The sequence below is a fragment of the Hemitrygon akajei genome, chromosome 13 (genome assembly GCF_048418815.1).
Source record: "Hemitrygon akajei chromosome 13, sHemAka1.3, whole genome shotgun sequence".
Classification (NCBI taxonomy): domain Eukaryota; kingdom Metazoa; phylum Chordata; class Chondrichthyes; order Myliobatiformes; family Dasyatidae; genus Hemitrygon; species Hemitrygon akajei.
In genome coordinates, this window is record NC_133136.1 from 80,519,801 (window position 1) to 80,533,233 (window position 13,433).

The 13,433-nt window shown below is 38.2% G+C and overlaps 2 protein-coding genes across 3 annotated transcripts in view; both read right to left on the reverse strand.

Moving 5' to 3' along the window:
- Positions 1–481: 481 nt before the first annotated feature.
- Positions 482–5,955, reverse strand: med28 (mediator complex subunit 28). The gene is made up of 4 exons (XM_073064945.1): positions 5,768–5,955; positions 4,211–4,277; positions 1,921–2,033; positions 482–981 (listed from the first exon to the last, which is right to left on the reverse strand). The coding sequence occupies exons 1-4, from the start codon at positions 5,933–5,935 to the stop codon at positions 784–786; spliced, it is 546 nt and encodes a 181-aa protein (XP_072921046.1). The 5' UTR covers positions 5,936–5,955; the 3' UTR covers positions 482–783.
- A 2,968-nt stretch (positions 5,956–8,923) lies between these two features.
- lap3 (leucine aminopeptidase 3) overlaps positions 8,924–13,433 on the reverse strand; it is a 37,143-nt gene continuing 32,633 nt past the window's right edge. The window contains exon 13 of one of the 2 annotated variants that reach the window (XM_073064947.1): positions 8,924–9,605. In XM_073064947.1, coding sequence (XP_072921048.1) covers positions 9,410–9,605 — 196 coding nt within the window. In that variant the 3' untranslated portion in view covers positions 8,924–9,409. Of the gene's footprint in view, positions 9,609–13,433 lie in introns of both variants that reach the window. The other variant, XM_073064946.1, reaches the window with a different exon arrangement.

Below are 13,433 nucleotides of genomic sequence, written 5' to 3' on the forward strand. Positions count from 1 at the left end.
TGTTTTAGGCTGAGACCCTTCGGCAGGACTGGAAAAGACAGAGGAGGGGAGGAAATAGTACAAAGTAGTAGCTGATAGGTGAAGTAAAGAGCTGGGAAGTCAGTTGGTGAAAGAGATATGGAGAACTGGGAATCTGATAGGAGAGGACAAAGAGCCATGCAATAAATGGAAGGGGAAGGAGCACCAGAGGGTGATGGGTTTTCCTGATGAACATTCTCAGCCTGAAATGTTGACCATACTCTTTTCCATAGATGCTGCCTGGTCTGTTGAGTTCCTTCAGCATTTTGTGTGTATGCTTTGATTTCCAGCATCTGCAGATTTTCTCTTGTTTGTAATGCTACTAGGCAAATGCTTTTCTCTTCAAAGACTCCACGGTTAACAAAGTATAGGTACTATACTTTTCACAAAGATATTTTAAATACTTGCTTTATAAAACATTATATAGAATGTCTCTAGTAAATAATTCCAATGCAAACTTGGCTCTGAAAACTGCAAAAAATTCCTCAATTTTATATAATTGCTACAGATCTGTTGTACATTTTTATTGTAACTGTATACACAAGATAATTACAGCTTTTATCATACAAATATTGCCTTCAAATTAAAATGAAGCCAATTTCAATGTGATTTACTCACTGTATATTTACACTCTATAACTACCTTCATTCAAAGGATTACTTGGAACTGATACTAAAGGAAATGGGCTACAGGGTGGGGAAGGGGAGGGACTTAGGAGAACAGTTTATATGAAACTTCCAGATGCCTTGTTGATATTTACAAGTATCACGTTTGTTTTAGTGGGGCCGGGATATTTGCAGATGCTTGTTCAAGATAGGCTAAAGGTCCTTGAGCAAGATCTGATGATTTTTTCGGTTGTACATTAATCTCTTCCAGGACTTGTTGCCAGTGTCTCAGCTTGCTCAGATGTTTTTGGATCAAGGCTTCCTTCCTCTGTAGCTCATTTTTCAATTCTGAAACATCCTACAAAATGCATACATATTGTTAAGAACACTTCCAAAAGGAATATTTTTAATGTTTAAGCCTTGAAAGATTACAAAATAATTAAGGAACTTATAAACAAAACATACATTAAGGTAAACTTTTTAAGAACTGAGCAGTGTAAAGCATTGGAACAGTTGAGTAGTACAAAGCATTTGAACTGACAACATGGTTAAAGCCTTTTAATTGTAAGATACTCTGTTTGTTTCAAGGTCCAGATAGTCTTTGCTGTTCATGTAATTTGTTAGATTTACTTTGTGCTGACTGATCATTTGTACACTTTCTCTGATCTAAAATTCATCTTCCCCAATGTCAGTAGGGCAGTTGACATCAGATCAGAGAACACAAGATCAATCACTCCTTTCCACATAATGGCCACTCTTAACATTATAGCACTGTGAGGATTTCCAAGTCACTTGTGTCATTATTTACAATACACATGGGAACAAGGTAATATACTTGGGTAACAAGACCACATGAAGTTAGCATAAGCCTGTTGTACTTGTCGCCCTTACCAACTCTACTTTGCACTTCCTCTGTCACAGGCTCAGTAACATTAAAGCCAATTGTATCATCTCAATATTATGGAAGTTGTAGGGTACAATCCAAATTTAGGATCCTGTTGTCCAAACTGTATATATTTCCAAGTACTCCACCAATAATTTATAGGGCCCTGTGTGTACTTTTGGGTATTAAAAGTATAAACAACTGTCACGTTATTCTGCAGATTTTTAAATATACATAATTCAATATCTTGTCAATTACGCAGGCTAATAAAATCCATGACTCCTGAAATCATCTTAGACTCAAATCCACCAACTCTGTTAACTTTATTTCAGCACTTAATGCTGATTACTCAATTGATTTTTTTCCCCTCAGAGACATAATAAATTATTAAATGACAGGAAATAAGTTCTTTACCTCCTTTATGACTTGCTCTGGTTTCTGTACAGCAAGCTGCAGCCTCTTCTGTAGGAAAAAGCACTCTGTTTGCCTGGCAACATCCAAAAACTTTTGAATGCATTGCTCTACACCTGTGGCATTATAGATGAACACATTTATGAATAAAATTGTAAGCTGTTTAGAAGCAAATGACTCTATTACATGCTTAATAAGTCTGTGGCAGTTTGCATTTATGTTGTTAAATTAATGAAGAACTTCTGAAACATGCAATGGTGATTAAAATCTGTAAACACCACAAGCCTTCCTGGCTACAGGTGAATACTCCAGAAAGACTTTACAAAACTCATTTTTGATGATGAGTCTCAGCCCAAAACATTGACTCTTTATTCCTTTCCAGAGGTGCTGTCTGACCAGCTGAGGTTTCTCAGCATTATTTTGTGTGTTACTTATCTAGAAGTCTATTAAATGTTGTTAATCTGCCCACAATTTCTGGCAACTCTTTCCAAATATCACACATTACACAAAGGAGCTGCCCCTGATGTCCCCTTTAAACCTCTCACTTCTAATCTAAAACCTATGACCTCTTGTTTTTAGCATCACCTCTCTATGTCTCTCATGAGCTTATGCCTCTATCAGGTCACCCTTTAATCTCCCACATTCCAAGGAATGCAGTCCTAGTCGACGCAATCTCTCCCAAGAGTGTTTTTTTTTAATACTCTAATTTGTTTAAATTTTTAAAGACCCAGAAGTGGTTTTGTTTGCTTTAGATGGCATTTATCAACTTAATGACATTGTGTTTAAATTGTTTACATATATTTTATTTATAAATGTCACTAAAAATCAGACATTTAAAAGCTGTCAAATTCTTTGATATCAGTTTTGTTTTCCGTCAAGATGGCTGGAAGCAAGACCTCAGAAAAATGCAGCCAAAGTCTAATTGCTACTGAAAGCTCACTAATTCTTGCTGAAACCAAAATCCCAAAGCCAACGAAGTTCCATCCACCTATGCACAGCATGGGATGACTGGGAGCTGAACTTTTTTTAAACAAATTATACTGAAGGTACAGTACAATTACTAAACATGCAAATAATTCAAAATACAAAAGTTGTGAGGAGTGCTTAAGGAGGGTACAAAGGAGTAGAGGTTAAGTGTATAAGCAAAGATCCAGCAAAATGTGGTAAAATGTGAAATTGTCCATTTTGATAGGAAAATGAAAAAGTTTACTATCAGGTCACCCTAACAGCTTACCAGTGTTGAGAGACAGAGAGAAAGAGGGGGATCTGGGAGTTCTAGTGCACGATTCCAAATGATAATTAAGTAAAGTTACTGACAAAGCTAAACAGAATGTCATTATTTTATTGCTAGGAGAATTGAATACCTACGTACGGAAGTTAAACTTGTTACGTTAGACAGAGGTATGACCAATTCTTGAGTACTATGTAAATTATTGATCCCCTTATTTGAGAAAAAGTGTTAATTCGATGAAAACAGTTCAGAGGTTTTCTAGACAAAATTACCTGGAATGGCTGAATTGTCTAAGAGGGAAGGTTAGACAGGCTAGCCTTCTAAAGATGAAGTATAGATGAGTGAAGGGGATTCGAGTGCAATAAAATTGTACAAGATATTTACAGAGTGGATGTCAAGAGGATGTTTTCTCTTGCTGGAGAAACTTCAACTAAGAGTTACTGTTTAAAAATAAGACATCAACATATAAAAGTGTGATAGAGAAACAGAGTATGAAAGGTTACCATACGCAGACATAAAGGTGAAGTAGACATTACTTCAGAATAGTCATGATCTTAAGCTTGGGGGTTAAGTGTCATACTGCTGCTCCAAATTTGTATGTCTGTGAGTCAGCTCACACAAAATCCAGGTCAATGTGTCCTAAATTTTACAAGTTATCTCAAGGAGCACGAACATGAGTTAACGCCTGATCCATGATTATTTTTCCCTTATTATGCAGACTACAGTTAGAATATCAAGGTTAATTTTCAATTTTGTCTGAGTGTTCCCAGGTATGTAAATGTTCCCTTTTGTGCCTCATAAGGCAATTGCTTTTATTAATACACGAGCAAGATAAATAATCAACCAAAAATACATTAGCATCTACATAATGTATACAGGATCCTTAAAACTATTATTAGTTCATTCTATCTTTGTAACAATGCAAATATATTTGGGAAAAATGTTTCTGCCAGAACTTAACACATTAGAGAAAGAGCTTTCATAATCATTTTAGGTCCAACAACAAGCTAGTGCTTAAATAATTATTTATACCATTATATAAATTCTTCCAAGGTTTCCCACCTGTTCTAATTTCTTCTTGATCTGTGCCATTCACATAGTCTTGACTGACCAATGATGCAAAGCAGGCCTACAAGAAATTCTCAATTAATTTAACAGAAACAATCCAGCACAAGAGCAATTTTCCATTATGTTATAATTGGAGTACAAATCAAGGTCAGGGATAGCAAATAACGAAATATGTCAGCAAAATATTTGTGAGGTAGCTTGTTATTAAACTGGGGTAAGCTGAGCATGTCCATGAAAGGGAAATCATTAAATAGACAGAGCAGCCAACAATCACACTAGTGTAATAAAATCTTCTGGAAAAAGTAGAATGAAACAAGAAACTTTTCCAAGCATTAAGTTTTAAATATAATATGAACATGACAATCTGAACTGTGAGCAGTGCAGCCAAAGTAAGTGTTTCTCCAATGGGATACAAGTTTGACAGGATTAAGGGCATGATTTACTCAGACTATCAAAGAATTGTAAAACCTCATCCAGCCATTGTATTGGGAGTAACATTATACTGTAACAAAAATGAAGATGTACAACATACAAAGGATTCTAAAGAATAACAAAAGAACACAGTAGTATGGAATCTGAGGAATTCTCTGCCCAATGAAGCAGTGGAGGATACCTCAGTAAATATATTTAAGGCAATGTTGGATAGATTTTTGCATAGCAGGGGAATTAAGGGTCATAGGGAAAAGGCAGGTAGGTGGAGAGGAGTCCATGGCCAGATGGCCTACTCCTGCTCCTATTTCTTATATGTTATGTTCTTATGATCTGCCAGAATTTGTATTGTCCCTGTGAAAGAGTGAGTGAACCACCATATTGATCTGCTGCAACCCTCCAGGTGAATGTATTCCAATCTGCTGTTTGGTAAGGAGTTCCAGAATTCAGATCCAACAATGATGTATTTCCAAGTCAAGATTCTGTGTGCTTTCCAGTGTAACTAATTCATCATGACAATCGCATATATTTGCTGTCTTTGCTCGTCCAGCTGTTAGAGCCTGCAGCTGGAAAGTGGTGCTAGAGAAACTATCAACAATTATTGCTATATTTCTTCACTATTCTTGGTTGGTGTGGCTGTAACAAAACCCAATTTCCCTCGGGTTCAATAAAGTATGTCTGTCTGTCAACACTGTTTCACTTATTATCCAGAATTCTCTTTAATTGATAAATTAATCACCCATGATAAATATAAATTTAGAAATTATCTCCATACATTGTGCAACATGCTTTCAAATTTACCTGACATCGATAGAAATAAAAGACAAATGGTCCTACATACATATAAAGTACTATATAAAGTTTACTAGTACAAAACTTTCTCCTGAATTGTCCAGTTTATCTTCTCTAATTTTAATCTCTACACACGTTATATGTGTGCATTGCTTCATATAAATCCGTTTTTTTCTAAAAATCCAGCTTATTCATTCTTTCTCAATAAATGCAGGTGCAATGAAAGGCTGATTATTAAGAGCACTCATGCACCTCCCATTCCATCCCTCCCGGGATACAGCAGCCACCTTCCCCGCTGAAAAACCACCGGCCCTCACGCACCGCCGTTACCTCAAATGAAGCTTCGAGTTCGTCCACCAAGGTGCTGGGAGGCCGTACTGGCACGGCCGTGGATGCAGAGGCCACAGACGTGGCCCCGGACCCGGGGGGCGGCGGTGGAGGTGGCGGGTTGGGGTTTTGCGGCGGGTGTGAGAACATCCCTGACAGCGAAGCAGCCATTTTCCGGGATCTCGGTGCGCATGCGCAGCCCCGAGTCTGCGCAAATCTGCGGAGAAAGTGCCGGCGAAGTTTGCATAGCTCTTTCGACTTTTAACCGGGAATAGCAAATTTTAAAGGAGTTTGATTACCGAGTGAATACGTCGAGATGACCTATTGGTTTTACCTTCTGTCATATTCGTGTAAAAGTTCCCTGTGATTTATATTTTGACGCTTTGTCCGGGTGTCTTAATTTTTAATGAGGACAGTTTCGCTTTATTATGACCCTGTCTAATATTTAATTGCTATGTTAAATCACAATAGTTTGTGGAATCTGCACTACAAGTGTTGGTTGCCAGTTCAGTTCATGAAGTTCCTTTGAAATGATAGTTGATGTTCAAACACTACCATGGTGTTACCATATCTGATATCAACAAACCAACCTAAGCATTGTTACAAATTCCATTCGAAAATTAAACAAATAAAGCAAAATAAGCTGCCGGAGGAACTCAGTAGGTTGGGCAGCATCTGTAGGGTAGACTGGACCGTCAAAATTTAGAGTCGAAACGTTTCATCTGGACTGAAAGAAGAGGTATGGGGAGAAGAGGCTAGAGGAAGAGCCGGCAAGCTATAGGTGAATCTCGGTAAGAATGGGTGGAAAGGAAGTGAGAGTGGAAATGAACTAATGAAAGTTGACAAAGAGTAACGATGGCTAACGTATTCTACAACTATTAAGTTAAAAACAAGAGGACTTAAAATCTGGTCCAGTTGGTTAATACTGTACAGTAAATTAGCACTGATTGCATTATGGGTAATTTTGTTTATGGTCAGTCATTCTTCACTCAACAGATTTGCAGATCTCATGTCACTTAAATATTATTCTCAACTTTCTTACTGATTTCAGAATATCCAGTAAAATGGGTATAATGAAATATGCATTATTACTACCTACATTATTATTGATCATTAATATAAAAGCAAATATTGTAGTGAAAAAAAGGTGCAAGTTATTTCTCCATGTACTGTTTTTGAATAACCTTGGCAAGATGCCTCTGGCCATTTTGTACACGGTACAGTCTGCTGACGTTTAGGATATGACAGAATGTCCAATGGGCATGCTGCTTTAAGATTCTTGATTATTCATAGAAATACCGACAATTGATCATCCACTCTATCTCGTGCTCCTCTACATTGGTGAGTCCCGACGTAGCTTGGGGGACTGCTTTGCCGAGCACCTCTGCTCCATTCGCAAAAGCGGTATTTCCCAGCAACCAACTATTTTAATTCCTATCCCCATTCCCGTTCTGACATATCAGTCCATGATCTCCTCTTCTGCCATGATGAGGCCACTCTCAGATTAGATGAACACCACCTCATATTCCATCTAGGTAGCCTCCAACTTTAGATTATCTTCACCTCCCCCTTTCCTCTTCTTTAATTCCCCACTCTGGCCTCTTACTTGCCTATCACCTATCCTCCTCCCTTTTCTTCAATGGCCCTCTCTCCTCTATCAGATTCCTTCTTTTCCACCTATCCCCTCCCAGCTTCATACTTCATCCCTCCTTGCAGGCTCATCTGACTTCACCTACCACCTTCTAGCTTTCTTCCTTCACCTCCCCCATCTTATTGTAGCATCTTCTCCCTATCCTTTCCAGTCCTGATGAAGGGTCTCCACTATAACAATGTTCCCTGACCTGCTGAGCTCCCCCAGCATCTTGTGTGTGTTGCTCTGATTTCCAGCATCTGCAGAATCTTTTGTTTACAACTGGAGTACAGTACTGTACAAAATTCTTAGGTACATACATTTAACACTAGGGTGCCTAAAATTTTTGCACAATACTGTATGTCAAAGTGGAGCAGAGAGCAAGCTTGTAAATCTAGCAGGAGCCAAGGGTGTTGTGTATGGCAAGGGTGGAGTGCCATGGGAGGGGTGTGGGACAGGTGGCAGAGGAGTGCCAGGGGTGGGCAGACAGCGCAGATGCAGACACACCCAGCCATGAGACACCAGGTAAGGTCATTTGATTCCAAACAATTGGTTTATTGATCATTACAGAATGTCTCTCTGGTACTTCCCACTCCCTCCCCTTTTCCAAACCATGATTCCCCTTCACTGGCTCCTTCCCACTCTCCATCCACAATAGAGATCCCCAAAAGAATCAGGTTTATCATTGCTCCTATGTCATGAAATTTGATTTTTTTGCAGCAGTATAGCACAATACAAAAATTACTACAATACTGTGCAAAGTGAGGTACTTAGATATAGCTAGGGAGTCTAAGGCTTTTGCACAGTACTGTATTTCCTGAATTGTGTCTTCTAGAGGAGAGAATAACTTCAGCCAGTGAGGAACAGCCACTCAATGCAGAATGCCCAGTCTTGAACCTGCTCCTGTTAAGTTTCTGGTCAACAATGATCTCAAGATGATGATGTGAGGGATTTGGAGATGATAGTGCCATTGAATGTAAAGGGAGAAAATGTAACGATTCTCTATGGCTTGTGATAATCATCACCTTGCAGTTTGTTATCTGAATGCTTCTTACCACTTAGAACTCCAAGGCTGAATGTTATTCAGATCAAGATGCATGCAAGCAAATTGTTTGAACATCTGCCGGTCTGCAAAGGAGTAAAATGTTTCTTCTTTATGTGGAGTAAGACACAGAATGAAGGTTTCAGGACCACTACTTTGAAGCAAGAAATTAGTTAGAGACCTTAAAATATTCAAGTGCTGCTTTAGGCTGGACAGCTTTCAGTGGCATTTGCAGAGCACTTTATATCATGCATAAAGAATATTGTCTCAGTTTTCCAAAATCTGATCATATGAAGACACTTGCACGATTTTAGTTCATCCATCCCGAAGTCTCTACCATTGTTTCTCAGTGTACTACTTAAAGTTATTCCTCATGTCCTATTGTCACAGCTTTGGAATTTTTCACACCTTCCTTCTTTATACTGTTTAATTATTCAACATTCACTTTGCCTATATTGAATGTGTTTAGCAATGATTGGATGATCAATAAGGATTACGTGCAGTTTATTTTCATTTATTTGCTCAACTTTGCTTATTATAAAAGGTCAAAGAAACAATAAAAGCACAAGGCAAATACTGACTTTTCCTTTCAACAGGACATTTCTCAATTACATTCAGTATTTTTCAAAACCTGATAGGTTATTACTGTAACTGAACAAGAAAGATAGGGCACATTGCAATTTTGGTGCTGCTACAAACATTCCTCTGTAGCATGATAGGTCATAGTTCAGGAATTAAAATCATTTGTAATACGGGTAGAAACCACCCCTGCAATTATCTTCATGATTATAAAAGTTAATTTTAAAAAATCTCCTTTAAAAATTACTATCAAATTCTAGCTCATCAAACTGAAGGTGAGGAGTAAATGTAAAGTTAAACTAATTCACAGACACAAATAATGTGACTGGTATATTTTGCCATTGTTCTAAAAATGAAGAAGGAAAACATGTGAAATATTCAATAAATATGCAGTTTATGATTTCTGATCTTCTTGGCTCAGGGAGACTGCAAATTCCACTAATGTTCGTGTTGGTCTTCCTGCCATTCCCTTGCGCAGATAAGGAACTTCATCTTTGTTTGACATTACACCAGCTATGTCAAGATGAGCCCAGTGAGGTACCGTTACAAATTCTCGAAGGAAAGCTGCAGCTGTACATGCTCCACCAGACCTGCTGGAATATATCAAAGCAAAGTCAAAGTTAACAAGTGGCCTGGGTGAATACATATCTTTAAATTCTCTTTCTGGAAATAATACACAAAAGTAACAATTTCTGTGGGATGGTCTGTCATACTGTTCCCCTCAATTTCTGCTCATCGATTGTAAGTAACACTGTCAGGAACACTACGAGGTGGATAAAGTTTCGTGGTTGACTAATTCACTTTCATTTCCATAATTCTACAGTTTGTTATATTGTACCATTTATTCTGGCACCACTGCATATGCCAAGATAAAATTCAGCTACAATATAGATCAGCATTTACATAAGATCACTGAATATAGCATGTCCAGATATTCTTACCAAGGCATAAACAAAGTTCAAAGTAAATTTATTATCAAAGTACGTGTCACCATATATAAACCAGAGATTAATTTCCTTGCAGGCCATCACAGTAAATACAAGAAACAATAGAATCAATGACAGACTGCCCCCAACAAGATGGACAAAAGACAACAAACTGCAAATACAAAAAGAAAAGTAAGTAAGCAATAAATATCAAGAACATGAGAAGAGTCCTTGAAATTGAGTCCACAGGTTGTGTTCAGTTCAGTGATGGGGTGAGTAAAGTTGAGTGAAGTTATCCCCTCTGGTTCAAGAGCCTGATGATTGAGGGGTAATAAATGAACCTGGTGGTGAGTGTCCTGAGACTCCTGCACCTTCTTCCTGTTGGCAATACCTGTAACAGGTGACTAAAAAGTAGGCCTAAGAGCTTGGTGGTCAATCAAATTTTAAGAGAAGAGGAAAACAGCGTAAAGAGGAAATTCTATTAAGTGATATTTAGATGGCTAGATGCCCAACTGCTAATAATGGAGTAAAGTATAAGTAGTTTGGTCTAGATTTTGTACTGTGTCATGTAACAGCATGGTCCTGAAAAACGTCTCATTTTTACTATGCACTGTACCAGCATATGGTACAGTTATGGTTGAAATGACAATAAAAGTTGACTTGACTTGAAACAGATATCCAAGAAGTTACTGAGGTACAGTAAGGGTAAGTCAAATGGTCTGAAGTAAACTAAAATATGTAAATTCCTTGCATTATGAGCCAATGCAATAATAGAAACAGTGACAGAATAAACATGCAGTTTACAATGTAAGCAACAGAATGGCAAATGTGCATAGCTTTTTGGAGATGGGTACTTGCAACATGAGGAGTTGTGAATCTGGATTCTCTTAAAAAATTTCTGCACATGATGAAAAAGATGATATAACAGTAGTCCCTCAGACTTCTCAGAATTATAAACGCTGAGCTGCTTGTCTAAAAGAGTACCCAAAGCATTAATGTACTGTACATATGTCTTAACAAAGGAAAGCAAGTACAGATAAGAAGTCACACAAAATAGAACATGGATATAACTATGCTCCTGTGGCACCTTTATAACTTGATATTAGCAGAAATACAATTTGTTAAATAAAAACAATGTGGGGAAAATAATTCTGGTACATTTCTGGCCTCTTGTGCATTGTGAGTGGAGGTTGTACATGGTCCCTGTAACCACATGAGTTTCCAGGTATTCCAGTTTCTTCCTACTTCTAAAATATATGCTAGTGGTTAAGTTACCGTAGATTCCGGACTACAGAGCTCACATGATTAAAAGCCGCTGGCTCTAATTTTAGAAAGAAAATCAATTTTGTACTTGTACAGGCCGCACCGGATTTTCGGCCGCAGGTGTCCCACGTTGTAATATGAGATATTTACACAGAAAGATATTACACGTGAGGATTTTTTAACTTTTAATTAAATCCATATGGTAACATAAACAAATACATATTGCAAATGCTTTTTTTCGAACCGTGCCTGTAACGCGGCTACTTTTAAATATACGTTGCGTATACTTTTTTACTGAACAACATTCCAATATCTCCTAACGACTGGTAAAAAATATATATACTGCAGCCTACCAGGAAAAGTTATTGATCGCCTTTAACTTAAAAGCAGCGTTCGCTCAGATCTAATGCCGCTCGCGTAATGCGCTCGCCCCCCTCCTTCCCGTTTATCGCAAACTGGTATTTTTCCCACAAGACGCGGCGAAACCGGGTGTGACGTCATAGCATCCCGCGATGTAGTACAGAAAACAAATATAGTTAAAACACTTCTAACTTTAACTAGAAAATGAATTACTAAGCGAAAATATTATAAACTAAATAACTGCCATAAAGGCAGCACAATGCTTTTCTTTGAGTGTTTTCCATGTTGATGAGGGTGAGTACAAATGACTGATTTACAATAATTTAATTGTAAAAGTGCGCTTGATTTATCGTACAATTTCACTGGACCTCTGAACTACTCATCAATTTTATTGGTCTACTGTTACGAGGCAAAATGTTTTTGGCGGCATGAAAAAAAATCATGCATTAGCCGCACCGTAGTAAAGGCCGCAGTGTTCAAAGCTGTTCAAAATGTGGGAAAAAAGTAGCGGCTTATAATCCGACATCTACGGTAATTGGTGACTGAAAATCACCCTTGCCAGCACAAGAATCAGTTTGGGTGTTAATAGGTTACAGGGAAAAAAATGTGGGGAAATGGGATAACAAACAAGAGATTCTGTAGATGCTGGAAATCACACAAAATGCTGGATAAACTCTACTGATCAGGCAGCATCCATGAAGGGTCTTGGCCAGAAACATTGCCTCTATTTCTCTCCATAGATGCTCCCGGACCTGCTGAGTTCCCCCAGTATTTTTGGGGGAAATAGGACATGATGGCATAAACACAATGTGCAGAATGGCTCCCTTGTATCTCATAAGGAAATATGAGAAAATGACAAAGAAACATTAATCTATAATTCCTATAGATGCTAAGCTATATTCTGAAAGTGTCCTGTAACTTGTATTCATGACATCAAGGCTATCAGTGTTCACTGTTAAACTAACAACAATTTAGGTAACTGCACATGATCAATTAAAAATTAAATAGAAGTTGCTATCAATTTCTCCAAATCAGGTTTGATATCACTCTCATAAGTTGTGAAATATGTTGGTTTGCAGCAGCAGTACATTGCAATACGTAATAGTAAAAATAATTACAATGAGTATACATGTATATCAAAAATTAAATAGTACAAAAAGAGAGGGAAAATTGAGGTCCACTGTCCATTCAGAAATCTGATGGCAGAGGGGAAGAAGCTGTTCCTGAAATGTTGAGTGTGTGTCCTCAGGCTCCTGAATGATGATTGCTGCCTTTTTGAGGCATTGTCCTTTGAAGGTGTCCTTGATGCTGGGGAAGAAACTGCCCATGATGGAGCTGGCTGAGACAAGTTTCTGCAGCTTTTCTGATCCTGTGCATACCAGAGTAATGCCAAGTAGAACGCCCTCTGCAGAAATTTGTGTTGTTGGTGAAATCCCAAGCCTCCTCATACCTCTAATGAAATATAGCCACTGTTGTGCTTCTTTGTAATTGCATTAATATGTTGGGCCCAGCATAGATCTTCAGAGATGTTGACACCCAGGAACATGGAACTATTCACCTTTTCCATTGCTGGTCCCTCAATGGAGGACTGATGTGTATTCCCTTGACTTTCCCTTCCTGAATTGCAAATCAATCTTACTGATGGTCATTGATGCGACATCATTCAACCAGCTGATTTATCTTGCTCCTGTACACTTCCTCGTCACCATCTAAAACTCTGCCAACTATATTTGTGTCATCAGCAAATTTATAGAAGGTGTTTGAGCTGTGCCTAGCCACACAGGTGTGGGTGTAAAAAGAGTAGAGCAGTTGGCTAGGTGCGCATGCTTGAGGTGCACCCATACTGATTGTCAGCAAGGAAAAGATGCT

What these genes read in the sequence shown, in the direction of transcription:
- med28 (XM_073064945.1), bottom strand. Translation starts at nt 5,935, where the DNA reads ATGGCTGCTTCGCTGTCAGGGATGTTCTCACACCCGCCGCAAAACCCC. An exon ending in TCAAGAAGAAATTAGAACAG is followed by an intron (nt 2,034 to 4,210) that starts GTGGGAAACCTT and finishes ATAATGCCACAG; the next exon opens with GTGTAGAGCAATGCATTCAA. An exon ending in CAGAGCAAGTCATAAAGGAG is followed by an intron (nt 982 to 1,920) that starts GTAAAGAACTTA and finishes TGCATTTTGTAG; the next exon opens with GATGTTTCAGAATTGAAAAA.